Consider the following 14,908-nt stretch of genomic DNA (forward strand, 5'->3'; position numbering starts at 1 on the left):
ATCAACATATATATATACGATCAGGTGTAAGATGGATAGCTGGTGGGAAGTTGCTGTGTAGAACAGGGAGCCCAGTCTGTCAATCTGTGATGGACCTGGAGGGATGGGTGGGCGGGGGCTGGGGCAGGGGGAGGTGAACGTGTGTATAATTATGATTAATTTTGTTGTTGTGTGGCAGAAACCAACACAACACTGTAAATTTTTTTGAAAATTTAAATTAAAATAGAAGAAAAAGCAAGTGGCTATAACAAGTATACTGAACAATAAACACAGCTGCGTCTTTTTCTGTTCTTGAAGGCATTGCATGTCTTTGATCCTGGTGTTCTGCTTTCACTTCCCAGATGCAGTGTTTGCATTCCAGCTGCGCAATCCTGTCCACAATGGCCATGCTCTGTTGATGCAGGACACCCGCCGCCGGCTCCTGGAGAGAGGCTACAAGCACCCGGTCCTGCTGCTCCACCCCCTGGGTGGCTGGACCAAAGATGATGACGTGCCCCTGGACTGGCGGATGAAACAGCACGCAGCTGTGCTCGAAGAAGAGGTTCTTGATCCCAAGTCAACCATTGTTGCCATCTTCCCATCTCCCATGTTATATGCTGGCCCCACAGAGGTGAGCAGTTCCCTGCTCTGGGCTCTGGGACTCACAAGTGCAGGGTCAAGTCTCACTTAGAAAAGCAAGAGCGCTTCTGGGATTCTTCTTTATGAGCAGATTCTGACACCTTTTGGTCTCTTTTTATCTGACCTGATTATGTTTCCATATAGTATTTGTGGGGCTTCCCTGGTGGCTCAGAGTCTGCCTGCAATGCAGGAGACCATGTTCCTGGGTCAGGAAGATCCCCTGGAGAAGAGAAAGTAATCCACTGCAGTATTCTTGCCTGGAGAATTCCATGGACAGAGGAGCCTGGCAGGCTACAGTCCATGAGGTTGCAGAGTCAGACACAACTGAGCCACCAACACTTTTCACTTTTCATTTGTAAAAATACTAGCAACACCAAATCAAACCTATCATATACTGCCTTTGAGACTCTGAAAGTTGGTATGTGAATGAGGTGGATAATACAGCTTACCTGGGTTATAGGGCAAGATGTATCTAGCCTGATATTTCAGAAGTTACCACTTACTCTTTTAAGTGATTCACCATGCTCAGTGAGCTACATTAGAAGGGAGAGGGTATCTTTAAAAGCTTAATGTCTCCCTTTCATCATAACACATTGGGCCTGTCAAGTAGACTTTCTTCGTCGCACAGCACCACCCATGTAGTGGATATGAACAAATTTGCAGTGAGAATGATGAATTGAAAAGGTCGTAATGCTTTGGAATGCTCCAAGGTGAGTTTAATGAATTATCTTCAACCAGATCAAATTTCCAGGCCCCTAGCTCTCTTCCCTATCCTATTTGAGCTTGAAAGAGGGCAACTTGTTTTGAAATCCCAATGCTGTGTTGAAATGGAATCAATGTGTGCATATGAATGTTAATTAGCTCATTACTGGCAGTTACATGGAATTCCATGGTAAGAGATGGAGTTTGTAATTTCCCTTAAACTGTGATTTATTTTGAATAGGGAGGAACTGAAAAGTAAAATTCACATAGTTCTATGGAACAGTAAGATCTGAGTGTTCGTCGTCTGTTAGTCTGGAGAGATTACTAACTATAACCCCAGGTTCTAAGAGGGGAGGTTCTTATCTTTAAAGCTCCTATGTTAATTGCTCAGTCATGTCTGACCCTTTGTGACCCCACGGACTGTATGTAGCCTGTCAGGCTCCAGTTTCCGTGGAATTCTCTAGGCAAGAATACTGGAGTGGGTTGCCATTTCCTTTTCCAAAAACTCCTATATTCTTCCCAGTAGGACAATACAGATGAGCTAAGAGCAGCCTTGGACACCTCACTGACTTTCTTACAATTCTTAGTTGACCCACATTGCTGAATTACTTTTGAAGCAGAATAAAGGGATGTCTCCATAAACCGGGGCCCAAACGATTGGCCAGTGGTGATCAGCATGTCCTTGCTGTGGTATTCCCTAGGTCCAGTGGCACTGCAGAGCCCGGATGGTTGCAGGGGCCAATTTCTACATTGTGGGCCGGGACCCTGCAGGAATGCCCCATCCTGAGACCAAGAGAGACCTGTATGAACCCAGTCACGGGGGCAAGGTCTTGACCATGGCCCCTGGCCTCACATCTGTGGAAATCATTCCATTCCGAGTGGCTGCCTACAACAAAGCCAAGAAAGCCATGGACTTCTATGATCCAGAAAGGTAGGTTTTCCGAGGAAAATTCTTTAATCAACATTTGTACGACTGGAATGATGAGAGAAAATTTTGGGAAAGCTCCTAGCTGGGGTGACAGTCCCTTGTAAGCTCAGACCTGGTCTTGCACATTCTTTGTCCCCCAAAGATGTAGCTCATCTTGTGGTAAATGGTCCTTAAGTATTTCCTTTCCAACACACATTCCTTGGGCATGCTTTGAGTGCCTGGCACATTACATGAAAGGGTTGTATATACAGAAAAAGATTTCATGTGTTAATAGAGCACTCAACCATGCTCAGAGCTCACCAAGTAGTCAGAGCTATAGGAAGACATGCCCTATGAACTGAGGGTGCAGTGAGCGCTGACTGCAGAGCTGCTATGATTTCCGGGCCTTCTGCAAGTTCCTTTACTGAAAATTTACTGAACTGCTTAACTTAGAAAGATGCATTTTACAGAAAGAAAAAAATGTAGTTTCAGAACCCATAACATCCTCCTGGGGTCTTTGAGGTAGATGTTATTTACCTACGCTGAGTTCTTTGTTGCTACCCTATGACAGGCACGACGAGTTTGACTTCATCTCAGGAACTCGTATGAGGAAGCTGGCCCGGGAAGGCGAAAATCCTCCAGATGGCTTCATGGCCCCCAAAGCATGGAAAGTCCTGACAGATTATTATGCGTCCCTGGAGAAGAACAACTAAATGCCCTTCAGAGCCAGTTTCTTTTTGAATTGCTCTTTGATTTCTTTTTCTATTTTTGTGATTACTTTTCAGTTGCTTTTATTTACAGTTTATATATATGTATATATACCACACACGTGTATGTATGTGTGTGTATATATATAGTATATACAGTAAAACTGAAGACCAAACTTTAGCAGGTAAAGGAAATGTTATCATTTCAGAATGAAATTACTTTTCTACTGCATCTGAGCAGTAGCTCCTAGATTTCTTAAAGCTCTGACAATGTGTCTCCTTTACTTGCCAAAAAGCATTTTTTTCCAGCTGAAGTCTTGCCAGCTTGCACTCTCCCATGTTATATACCAGTAGAAGAAATCAGACGGGCAGCTTTCTATATAGCTGTCAAAGAAAAAGAAAAAACACAAAATCTCACCCTAAATGAGGGGTTGCTCATGTCAAGATTCTCCTTTGTTTCCCTCATGCCCAAATCCAGCCTTAATGCTCAGTCTCTTCTGTACGACTGGAGAAACCCAATGAGTGAAAATGTGAAGTTAATCTCAGAGAGATATGCAATCTAGTTCTGCCACGAAAATTACATGGTCTAATAAGTCTTTTTTGTGTGAATAATAGAACTCCAGTTAAATGGTGACTTTTAATTAAATGGTGACTTTTAATTAAATAGCATACAGGGCTTTGATGAAAAGATTTGCACTCAGGCCTCAATCTGGCCATGTGGAGACTTAATACTTTCTCCTCTTTGCTGTGGTCATTGTGTTCCACGGAGATGCTGCACCTATTAACTGCAGTGGCATCGGCTGGGACCAGACTCCATTCAGACCCATCAGACTATTGAGCTGCTGGAACCGGACAAAAACACAGGAAAAGTCCAACCTTTTCATCTTACAGGCGACCAGACTAAGATGATGCACAAGCACTGGCTTGATGAGAGTACTGTAACTGAAGTGCCAAACTGGCATTTTGGAAGTGCTGGTGGCACAGGAGCACCCAGCTCTCCCGACTCAGGCCGATATACCTTCTGCACTGTCCGACACAGGAGCTGGGTCTGGTTCCTGTCAACTGCTCAACAAAACTCCTTAACAGAGGGCACTTAACCAGTTTTCTTGGATGCTGAAAGGTCCAGAGGTTTTTAAGACCCAGCTGATTTTATTACACTTGAAAAAAAAATTTTTTTTTTCCCAAAGACTCAGCATGCTGTTCAGACATCCAACCTCTGATGGCTTTACTCTCTGGGAGGCAATCTGGCCCCTTATGTGTAATTCCGTGTTGCTTAGGGATATATGAAAAAATAGTACCTTTTGTAAATAGGTCTCTCTGGAAGAGACTCTGGGAAGAGAAAACTATGTTTTTCATATTGTTTTTTTTTTTAAAGAAAATGCTAATCCAAGCTAATGAAACTTCTTTTGAGAAATAGATCACAATGGCCACAGCAAGGTGTGACTATCTTTAATAGTAATAGTGCCTATATTCATGTAATCAGAGATCCTACTGCCTTAAAAACAGCATGTTTATTGAAAACACAAGACAAGATGCAGTGCCTTAATCAATATATTTTGTGAGTTTTTAATATATTTAAAACTGCTCTTCTGCTTCAGTAGTATTTAGTGCAAATGACTATTTCTATGTACAACTGATGCATATTCTTATTTTAATAAATTTCCAAGATAAAGGCTGAGTCTTTCCTGCCTGTCTTTTCAAGGATTGGGTGATATGTGTTGGTTGAAGCCCCTGTGAACCAGCGTAATTGGAGAGAAACAGCAGCTCTTCCCAGGGACGGGGGAGCCCGGTGGGCTGCCGTCTATGGGGTCACACGGAGTTGGACACGACTGAAGCGACTTAGCAGCAGCAGCAGCAGCTTTTAGACCATAATTAGGAGGCTGTTTACCTCTGTGTCATTTTTAAACTGTGCTCTCGACGTGCAGGCACAGGATCTCAGCCAACACTGCAGTTCCTCAGGGACCTCACCCTGGGATTTCAATGCAGTGGGAGCTGGTGACCTTTCACTTTTCCTTAATTTGTTCCCTTTTCTTCAAAGTGCCTCCAACAAGCTTACGCAGTTCCAGCAGGGTCAGAAGTAGTTATGCTTTTCCACAGCACCCACTGCTCCACTCACCTCGGCAGTTGCTGCTGGTGTATTCAGCAGCCTTGACACAGTCCTGCAGATGTGGGGTTCTTTCCCTCCTAGAGTCCCTCCATCTCTTCCGTCTTGAAGGTTTCATGCAAATTTTTGTTCCTGAACTCACTCTAAACAAAACTGGTGTAACAGCCAACTCAAAGGTGCCTTTGTTACCACTTTATCTTTCTCTCCAGATCTTTACTTGCTGGCTCCTGGACAAAGCAGAGCAGGGAATGTGTAAGTAGATAAAGACAGAAGTGGTATTGAGGGAGTAGGCCAGACCGTACAGGGCTGTGTGGAAGGCACATGTGAATCACTCATTTGTTCTGATCGTGGTGGACTTACACCAATCAGCATTTATATCAAGCCTACAAGACTCCTTTCCAACCCATCTTTCTTGCATGAAGAAACACATCTTAGTGATTTGAGAACAGTAAGTTCACTTCTGCTTTTTCCTCATCTTCCTCCTATTACCTTTTAGGTCTAGTATAGATCTTCAACATACTTTCCTAATAGGTAGGTAATCAGGAAATCAGGTGAGCACAAGAACAATCAATTGTTTTTGTGCAGCTTTTGTCTTTTGAGATTTTGAATGATACAGGTTTCTATTATATATGCATATTCCCATTACCAATAATGCATAAATTATCAAGAATTAACTATAGATTACTGAAAGAGTAAACCACTAATTTTTCCTTCCCCATGGCATGCATTTAATTTTTTGGTCAATATTAACTATTATTGGGCCATTCATTATACATACTCACCAATGGTTAAAGCGATGTATATAAGCAATTCACTCCAAAGGTGCCTATTTTAATGTTTTTTGCTTATATTTTAATTTTATTGAATTTATTACTAAAATAAATCGGCCACGGTCTAGAGTTTGGACATTTTTATTTGATAAAAAAAAAACCCAGACAAAATAAATACTTTTTTTATGGAGCTAGGCAAGAGTGATAATGCAAAGAAGTCTTGACAAACTGAGAAACAAATCTTTTACAGGTGAGTCTTCTATTAAATGGTTTTTCAATGCCTTATCTTTTGTTACTGAGGTACTCACCCCTCCTTGCCAAGCTATTACCATTTCCATAGATTTACTAATTTGGATTAACTGTAAGGAAGACCACTTTCAATTAGAAATCTAAATTACAGAATGTTTTTTAAAAAATAATACAATTTTATTACGCTCAAATACATAAGCCACAAATGGGCACAGCTTTTTAAATGTCATAACATGTATTTGTAATTGCTGCCATCAGTAATACAGACTTTATTTGGTAAAGTTCTTCCATATGGTTGGCTTGTTTCAGAAACTCAAACCTGCTCCGCACTTATTTTACTAAATAACTTTTGTGAAAGTTCTTATATGCCATAAAACATATTATACACTTTATGGGAGGTAAAGAAAAACCTTGATTTATTGCATAAACCTGCTTTCCATAAACAGTTGAAAAGTACAGTTCAGATCAGGTTCAAATAATAATGGCCTGTGTGTCTGTGGTCAGTCACTTCTCTCTGCAGCCCATGGATTGTGGACCTCCAGGCTCCTCTGTCCAAGGAATTTTCCAGGCAAGAATACTGGAGTGATTTGCCATTTCTCCTCCAGACCCAGGGATTGAACCTAGGTTTCCTGCATTGCAGGCAGATTTTTTTACCATCTGAGCCATGAGGGTAGCCCCAATAATGGCCTGCTGCTGCTGCTGCTAAGTAGCTTCAGTCGTGTCCGACTCTGTGCGACCCCATGGACTGCAGCCCACCAGGCTTCTCTGTCCATGGGATTCTCCAAGCAAGAACATTGGAGTGGGTTGCCATTTCCTTCTCTCAAGTAAATAACTCCAATACCGATCTGGTCTTTTAAGCTAGTTAAAAGAACAGCCTCTATGAATGTATTCACTGAGAAGAACCTACATTTATAGAGGATAATTCCATCAACTACTAAAGAGGTTGTACCTCACATCTTATCCTCAAATTATATTAAAAAAATTATATAAAGTACCAGATCTTTGGATATTCAAAGTAAACAACCAAGGAAGAGCTTACAGCTTCAAAAGAGTCAAAGAAACACGTTTAATAAGCAGAAACACCAAATACATGGAAGTGTCTATGACCTGTCTACCTAATGTCATGTTTTATAATTTAACAAGTCTATTTACAAGGCTGACACCTGTCAGTAGCTAACAAAGTAGCCAGTTTAAAGTTCCGATTATCAAGTCAGTATTGCTAAGTGCCCAAAATGTCTATCAACATGGGCACTGGTGCATCAGTGTGCTGTTCAGTGAAAACTGGAGTGGGAACTTATAGCACATCTATTTCAGCATCTCCATTATTGAACAGATAAGGAAATGGAGGCCCGGAAACGTGAGATGACTTCCCTAAGGACACAACCTACAGGCATATTCACTTTCTAGTTCCCAAAGCGTTTTCATATGATGCCTAAAACCACCACAGAAGGTATCCATTATGATTTCCATTTACAGATAAGGGAACAGATGCCCAAAAATGTACAGAGACTTTGCCCAAGGCTACACTATGTGTATGCTCTCTACCACACTGTTAGTAAGAGTTCCACAACTGCGAATGGAAGCCATAAAGCTGCAAGTGGACTTTACATGACTTGTAATAAATATCTGCACAACTTCTTTTGCTAGAATGTAGAAAGATGCAAGACTTTCACTTCCATAGTAATAAGAAAAATCCAGACAAAAGAAAAATAATACTTTTCTATGAAACTAGCAAAGAACAGTGGACGCAGAGTCTTCTTCATGAACTGACTTCCAGGGAGAAATAAGCCCTTCAGAGGGAGCAGAGCGCCTTGGTCCTTTTTTATACCAGGGTAGACTCCTGAGTCTGGATATATTGCTTGGAAGAGCAGGCCTGGCTTAGATGGGAGTCTTTGCAGGCATGAGGAGAGTTCAGTTAACACTCAAGACAGTAGTGACTGAAATCAGGAAAAAAACATTTAAAAACAAACTGCTAGGCTAGGCAAGTACCCTTTCTGGATTGTATAGAGAAAATGGCAGAAGAGGGGTTGGAAGTCTTATACAGTCTCGTGGTGACTGGATGCCAGAACCCTGTCAGAACTGAATACAAAGAACCACAAACATCTGACCATCAGAGGAACGGACTTGTACTTCCTGGAAATAAAACAAAAATCCATGTTATACTTCGGTGTCCACTGTTCTTTTTTTACACCTACTATCTTGAAAAAAATAAATTACAAGTTAGAAAAACAATCATTGTGCTGAAGAGTTTGGCATGCCAAGTAGCATTCCATCCCTCATCAAGTGGTAAAACCTATGCGATTGCACCAAGCAGTTTCTGAAGGCCTGTCCACACAAACTGGAATGTGTGTTGCTCGTATGTCCAGCATGCCCACCTGAGTCGTAATACTGCCCTTTACTCAGCAGTACAGGTCTTGTGTGACCAGCGGGTCATTTACCTGTTGTGTCTAGCCACAGTACAGGTCTTGTGTGACCAGCGGGTCATTTACCTGTTGTGTCTAGCCACATTCTCCACAATATTCCTTCCAATGAAACACCACTCCTTTTGTAGTTGACCAGTGAATCAAGGTAGAGTTAACCCTTGAATAAAGTAGGGGTTAGGAGTGCTAACACTCCGTATCCACAGTTCCCCTATACCCAAGATTCTAAACCTGCATTCAACCAAATGCAGGTAGACTGTGTAATACTGTAGTACTAACTGTTGAAAAAAATCTGAGGATAAATGGACCAATGCAGTTCCAAGCTGTGTCATTCAAGAGTCAACTGTATTTGTTCTCAAACCATTTAAGCCAAAGGAGTTCCTGAAAGGTCATTCTCTTAAAGCTCCAGGATTGCCAGGAGTGACTTTTTAGTTGGGTTTGCACACTTCTAGGATTCTGAAACTTGTGTAGGGCAATTTAAACATTTGGAGTTCATTTAATCTAGTAGAGGAATAAAAGCAACTTTCTTAAGCAATTCCTGTTTAAAAATAAACCTTCTGGAGCTTTCAGAGTTCCTAACCTAAGTCCACTTTCTTAGCCTCCTATGATCTTAAGAGGCTCCTCATATCCTTCAAATAAACCCTTTATTGCTTAGGTCAGCTCGAGTCGATTGCCTGCAACAGAACCCTAAGGGGCACTCTTCCTAAGACTGTGACTGTGGCCCAGTGGACAGTGCTCATCTCCCCAGACATGTCTGCAAAGAATTTTGCTTACTGGACGATATACTACCAACCCGTTTGAGTATCTTGGTCATTTTTAGAATTTCTGGAAGCTGCGTATCCTCAGGGCAGTGAGGCATACACCACTATGTTCTATTCTCAGCTCCAAATCTTGCATGTCAGTAATTATTTCAATGTTTGGCTCTAGTTTTACCAACCTATTATGATGCGCAAACCTGTGTCCTGAATGCATTCCATACTAGCCCTAACATTCACTGAAACTATATCCCAAAGCACACAAGCTTTTATCTAAAATTGTTCTCAAGCAGATTTATAACAGTAAATGTTAGACAATCACAAAAATATACTCCCAGTTGAGTATTTTGGTAATGAGACCCTTCTGTTCTGTTAGTATTAATAGTGTGTACACCAGTGTTAAGGAAGCATGTTGTGTTTTTACTCACATGCTAAATGGTTTCTTTTAGGTTTGATCTTGTTTGCATTTGGCATCTGTGCTACGCAGGCATACCTAGGACATTACTGTGCCTTTTGCTGCAGACCATTGCAATAAAGTAAATCTCTCAATAAAGTCACACAAATTTTGTTTTCCTAATGCATAAAAAAAGTTATGTTTACACCATACTGTAGTCTACTGAGTATGTAATAGCATTATATCTAAAAAAGCAACGTACATACCTTTAAAAGTGCTTTGTTGCTAAAAAATGCTAACCATCATCTGACAATGCGGGGTTGCCACAAATCTTCAATTTGTAGAACACACACACAAGTAAAAGCACTATCTGTGAAGCACAATGAAACAATGCATGCACTTTTACCTTCTTCTCAATACAAGAGCCTACTGTATACCATAGGGAATTATATTCAATATCTAATAATAACATACAATGGAAAAGAATCTGAAAAAGATTTTATAGACCTATATATACTTATGTATATAAGATATATACGTATATGTTAAGTATATATAGATCTATAAAATCAAATGTGCATGTGTGTATCTGCATCACTTTGCTGCACACCTGAAACTAACAAGAATGCAAATCAACTACACTTCAATTGAGAGAGCGAGCGAGCACTGTAACCTTTGAAATGATTAGTAAACTATCTTTGGTAACTAAGTTGATAATAATTTTGGTAAAATCATTCTGTCAGCTTTAAATGGAATGATTCTGTGGCTTTATCTGAGGCTTCTAATTGGTGTTGGGGTTTTAGTCTTGCAAGTTACATGCTTAGCATATTAGAATTCTAGTCAATATTCTGACATTGACCTTAAGAGAAACTAAAAAAGGAATTACAAAATATATACATAATCCAATTCCTTTCCTTTATCCAGAAGCTGTATTTGTCTACAAATAAAACAATTCCAGCTGAAAAACAAATTCCTACTGACAAATGTGTTTATTCAGGCACACTCAATGCTTGAGACATCCGCAACACCAAATCTTCCAGTTATAGCTACTAAGTAATGTTAGGTTACTGTGATCATATAGGCTATTTAAATTACTCCAATACAGCTACTGATCACATGGTAAGTTCTGGATCACCCTATAAGTGGGGGACTGAATGAGAAAGGAGATAAACTGGACAAGAAACAATGAATTGATTCAAATATTGGGTTTCTAAACTCTATTTTAAAAAGGCCAAGGAATAGTTTGAGATACACCAGACTTACCAGAAGTCTTCCACCAATGAGGCTTTTAGAGAAATACCACAGCTGATCATTTCATCTCAATCCCTAGAATAAAGATCTAGGGAATGGAAATAGGTTAAGCGTGAAGAATGCTCAAAACTGAGCCTGGCCAACAGATGTGTACATCAGTGTGTAAAAGTAGTAAAATGTGACAATGAACATTTGAACATACTATGACAGGCTCCATGCTGAGTGTCTTACAGGCATCATCTCATCACATCACATCACCTCATCTCATCACATCATCACATCATCTCATCACACCGCCTGTGAGTGCCGCTGCCACGCCAGTTTACAAACGAGCGTTAGGTGACTAGTCCAAGGTACAGTTAATTAACGGACAGTCTGCATTTAAACTCAGGCAATCTAACTCTAGATCTAGTACTTCTAACTGTTACCCAAAGTGAAAATATACCTTAGAACTTAGAATCCAATGCATGCCAAAAGCTTATGTCAAATATGTCTATAGCAGAAGGATCTATTACATAACACTAAACATTCTTTAAAAGCACATGTTACTTTAAGACACTAAGATAACTAGATGAGTCATGTGGTAATGGCTTTGTGGTGTTGGTTAGTGTATTTTTCTAACTTCATCCGATGATTAAAACTGTGATAAATTTAACTACTACTATTGGTTATTCTGAATTTAAAAGAAAATAAAAGAACATGAAGAGAGGTATATTACCCCTATTTTTGATCAATATGCCATCAGAATTAAAATTAAATGACTACTAAAATAAAATACTAAAACAAAGTAATAAGTTAGATACTAGAATGTATTCTATAAAAATTACACAGCAAGATGAAAATAGTCTAAGGGCAAGTTTTATAAACCAAAGCAACCCCAGAAAATTTTATGTAACTGAAATAAAGGAGTAAGTAGAGAAAACTCAATTAAGAGGGACCTCTTTATTGCATATTTATAAAATAATAGTATAATAGTTATTAAAAATGGAGATGAAATATTTTATTTTTGGTATCTTGTGTTTTGCATCAATTTTTCAATCATCTTCACAATTTTTCAAAACTTGAACCTCTGCCCCATCCACCATTCAAAGAACAAATGATGAACAAACTATCCAACGGGTTCTTGTGAGAGACTTATTATCGAAGAGATTAATTAATAACTCATAAATAAACATCAGAGTTTTCAAAGAATACAATAAAAACAAAAGGTCAGAAGGCACCTCAAGATCGCATCGTGCCACCTTCCTCGTGCTCGTGTCTAAGTGCCTGTGACAGAATTCTGGTTAGTGACACTTTGGACAAAACGTGTCGTCTTTTGTGCACACAGCATCAGACTACAGATACAACAGGGGGATTCTGATGTGTGTATCCGTACTAAGTAGGGCATAACTGATAATATGCTAAGAAAACAAAAAGTCAGGATTACAAAATGGGTATTTTTAGCACATTTAGTAACAGCTAGTTTTAAACTATCATTTTTGATGACCAAATTATATTTGACATAATTAAGGAACATATATTTTTAAAATATTGAAAACCCACGGTTACAACAGAACTGTTACATTAAACGAAGAAAGGAAAAGTCACATACATGGGGCTGAATGGCACTGAGGTTTTTCAAAGTCATTCTTTTGCGAGGCTTTCAGCCCACCTTTACATACATCAATAAAAAAAAAGTCTCTACTCAGCATGCTTGCAGCAAGAGGTGAAACAGGTGTCGATCACACAACTGCCTGACAACCATTCAGTGCTGATCACCGAACAAGCATGTTTATTTAATTATCCCAACAACCATAATTGAGCCACATCTAAGTTTCTGATGTCACTGACTTCAACTATTCAACTCCAGATAAACACTCAACTTTTTAAAAAAAAAAACCTGAAATAAGTGACAACGAGAAATGGCTGAATCATTGTACGTTTTAGACACAACCATTAATCTTAGTTTTGCTATATGCTATTTGGTACTTTTTGATTCAGTAGTTGGGATTAAAAAAAAAAGTTTCTGTATTCAAACCTATCTACAGAATGTCAATATAAAATGTGTGACTATATACATTTAATACACACATACACACATACACATACTCTCACATATCTAGAAACCAGCACTTAAGCACGTCTCCAATTCTCACTAATGACTCAATAAATCATTTGTTACCTTAAGACCAGCTTAGACACTATAAGGCTGCAACATATGGCTAAAGAGGTCAAACACAAGCACCCACAGTCAGGCTGATTAAATTGTTCCTCCTCATGATTTTTCACAAGTAGTAATACCATTTATATAACAACTATGTCTCAATAACTTAGAATTCAGAGTATAAAACCAGTGTCATGAACATAAAACTCTCTCGCTGTTGAAAGAACACTCCTCCTTCAGCTATTGCCACTGATGATAAGAGGGCACACCAAACTAGATCGTGTTGAGCTGTACAAATGATCTTTACTCTTAATCTAAACAAACGTGTGTTAGAACATTCTGAAATGCTGCATCCTTTGACTTCTTCATCTTTTCAATTGCCCGATGCAGGTCCTGTTGTTGTACAGGTCGAATTTCATCTTCTTCATGGCTAAAATGTAAAAAAAAAAAAAAAGACAAAAACAGAACAACCCACCGATACTCACACAGCTTTAAAATACATCTCCCTAAAATATTTTACCAAGATTAAAAAATGAAGTCTCTTTCCCATCCAAAACAACCACAATTAACAGCTTAAGGAATTAATCTACACAGATAAGTATCTTAAAAATTTTTAGAAAACACGGACTGCCAAGAGGTAGGAAGCTTAAATGGCTGACTATAAACATTATAGCTTGGTTACAATCAAATACTTTACACTAAGAATATATAAGTGTGAAATTTGATCTAAATAGGATTATAATTCTAATGAATGAATAAAAAATTATTCCCATGAAAACTGGAATTAAAAAGTAGCAGTTGTAGGTATCTATTAATCATATATGTGTTTGCTTTTGACGAACTGAAAAAAAATTCACTGCTATTAATAAAAACCAACTACTCTAAGTTCTCCCCACTTCAGGAAGAAGGAAACACAATCCAATATACAATGTCTCCTCTGTCATTTACAAACACTTAGGAAAAAAAATTCAGGGAAAAAGTTATGATAACCTAAGTACATTACCCACATTTTTCATACTGAAATGTAACATTTTCAGGGCTTTAAGGACAGCAGAGAAACAATTTTCATTAATGTAATTTAGGCAATAAACAGATGGAGTGACCCTCTCCACGAAGGGGCCCACGGAAACACTGAAGATAGGCCCAGAACCAGCGCAAGGAAAAACCACAGGTTAAAGGGCGGCTTTCATATGCACCTCTCCACACCAAGAAACCTTTTTTGGCAAAGGTTGCTATGGCGATACAGTGTAATTAAGTGCATGAATAGGACAGGCAAATCCAGGTCACTTGGAGTGACAGCCTCAGGGGATGAATAAGGGAGACCGGGAAACAGCAGGGCAAGAGCTAGAGAATTCATTCCACACAAGCCCCCAGGGGACACTGGTTTGCTAAGAGTCACAGAAATTCTTCATTAGAAGGTTGATATTTTGAACAGGGGTTTAGAAATGGTCAGTGTTATACCAGTCTAGGGTGAATGACCTTATGGGAAACACAGGACACTGGTTTATCAGGGCTGAGCTATTCCAGTTCACTAATACAGCTGGTACAAAATTGGTTTCTTAAGCTCCAAATACTTTGAAACTGGATTCAAGTAAAGTTTGCTGCTGTCACAAATGACTTCTTTTTTTAGTAAATACATTATTAACAAGTTGAAGTCTAGTCAGCAGCAACGTCCCCATAAATGTGAAATTTCTGGAAGACATGGTACTCATTTCCATATGAAATGAAATTTAAAAATTAAAAAATAAAAATAAAAAGCAATCTAGGGATATCAGAGCAACAGTTTTCATGGTAGAAATGGGCAAGCCTCCATTTCTGTGAGCTTGATATAACCCAGTTCATGGATGTTCAGAGAAATTCACTTTTTACTTCTTTCTCTTCATTCCAG

At 39.1% G+C, this 14,908-nt stretch overlaps 2 protein-coding genes and 1 long non-coding RNA gene across 7 annotated transcripts in view; 1 reads left to right on the forward strand and 2 right to left on the reverse strand.

The window, feature by feature from the left end:
* The window catches only part of PAPSS2 (3'-phosphoadenosine 5'-phosphosulfate synthase 2), a 113,817-nt gene extending 109,210 nt beyond the window's left edge, over positions 1-4,607 (forward strand). For all 3 annotated transcript variants that reach the window (XM_061402710.1, XM_061402709.1, XM_061402708.1), the window contains exons 10-12: positions 342-610; positions 2,022-2,251; positions 2,799-4,607. In XM_061402710.1, the coding sequence (XP_061258694.1) occupies positions 342-610; positions 2,022-2,251; positions 2,799-2,940 (641 nt within the window). In that variant the 3' untranslated portion in view covers positions 2,941-4,607. The remainder of the gene's footprint in view (positions 1-341; positions 611-2,021; positions 2,252-2,798) is intronic.
* LOC133239124 (uncharacterized) lies at positions 2,981-11,415 on the reverse strand. Its single transcript, XR_009733728.1, has 2 exons — positions 10,890-11,415; positions 2,981-9,996 (listed from the first exon to the last, which is right to left on the reverse strand). It is a non-coding gene; the product is annotated as an uncharacterized LOC133239124 (long non-coding RNA).
* Positions 11,416-11,804: 389 nt separating this feature from the next.
* The window catches only part of ATAD1 (ATPase family AAA domain containing 1), a 64,102-nt gene continuing 60,998 nt past the window's right edge, over positions 11,805-14,908 (reverse strand). For all 3 annotated transcript variants that reach the window (XM_061402711.1, XM_061402713.1, XM_061402712.1), the window contains one exon: positions 11,805-13,450. In XM_061402711.1, coding sequence (XP_061258695.1) covers positions 13,330-13,450 — 121 coding nt within the window. In that variant the 3' untranslated portion in view covers positions 11,805-13,329. The remainder of the gene's footprint in view (positions 13,451-14,908) is intronic.

This window comes from Bos javanicus, chromosome 26 (assembly GCF_032452875.1).
Source record: "Bos javanicus breed banteng chromosome 26, ARS-OSU_banteng_1.0, whole genome shotgun sequence".
Classification (NCBI taxonomy): domain Eukaryota; kingdom Metazoa; phylum Chordata; class Mammalia; order Artiodactyla; family Bovidae; genus Bos; species Bos javanicus.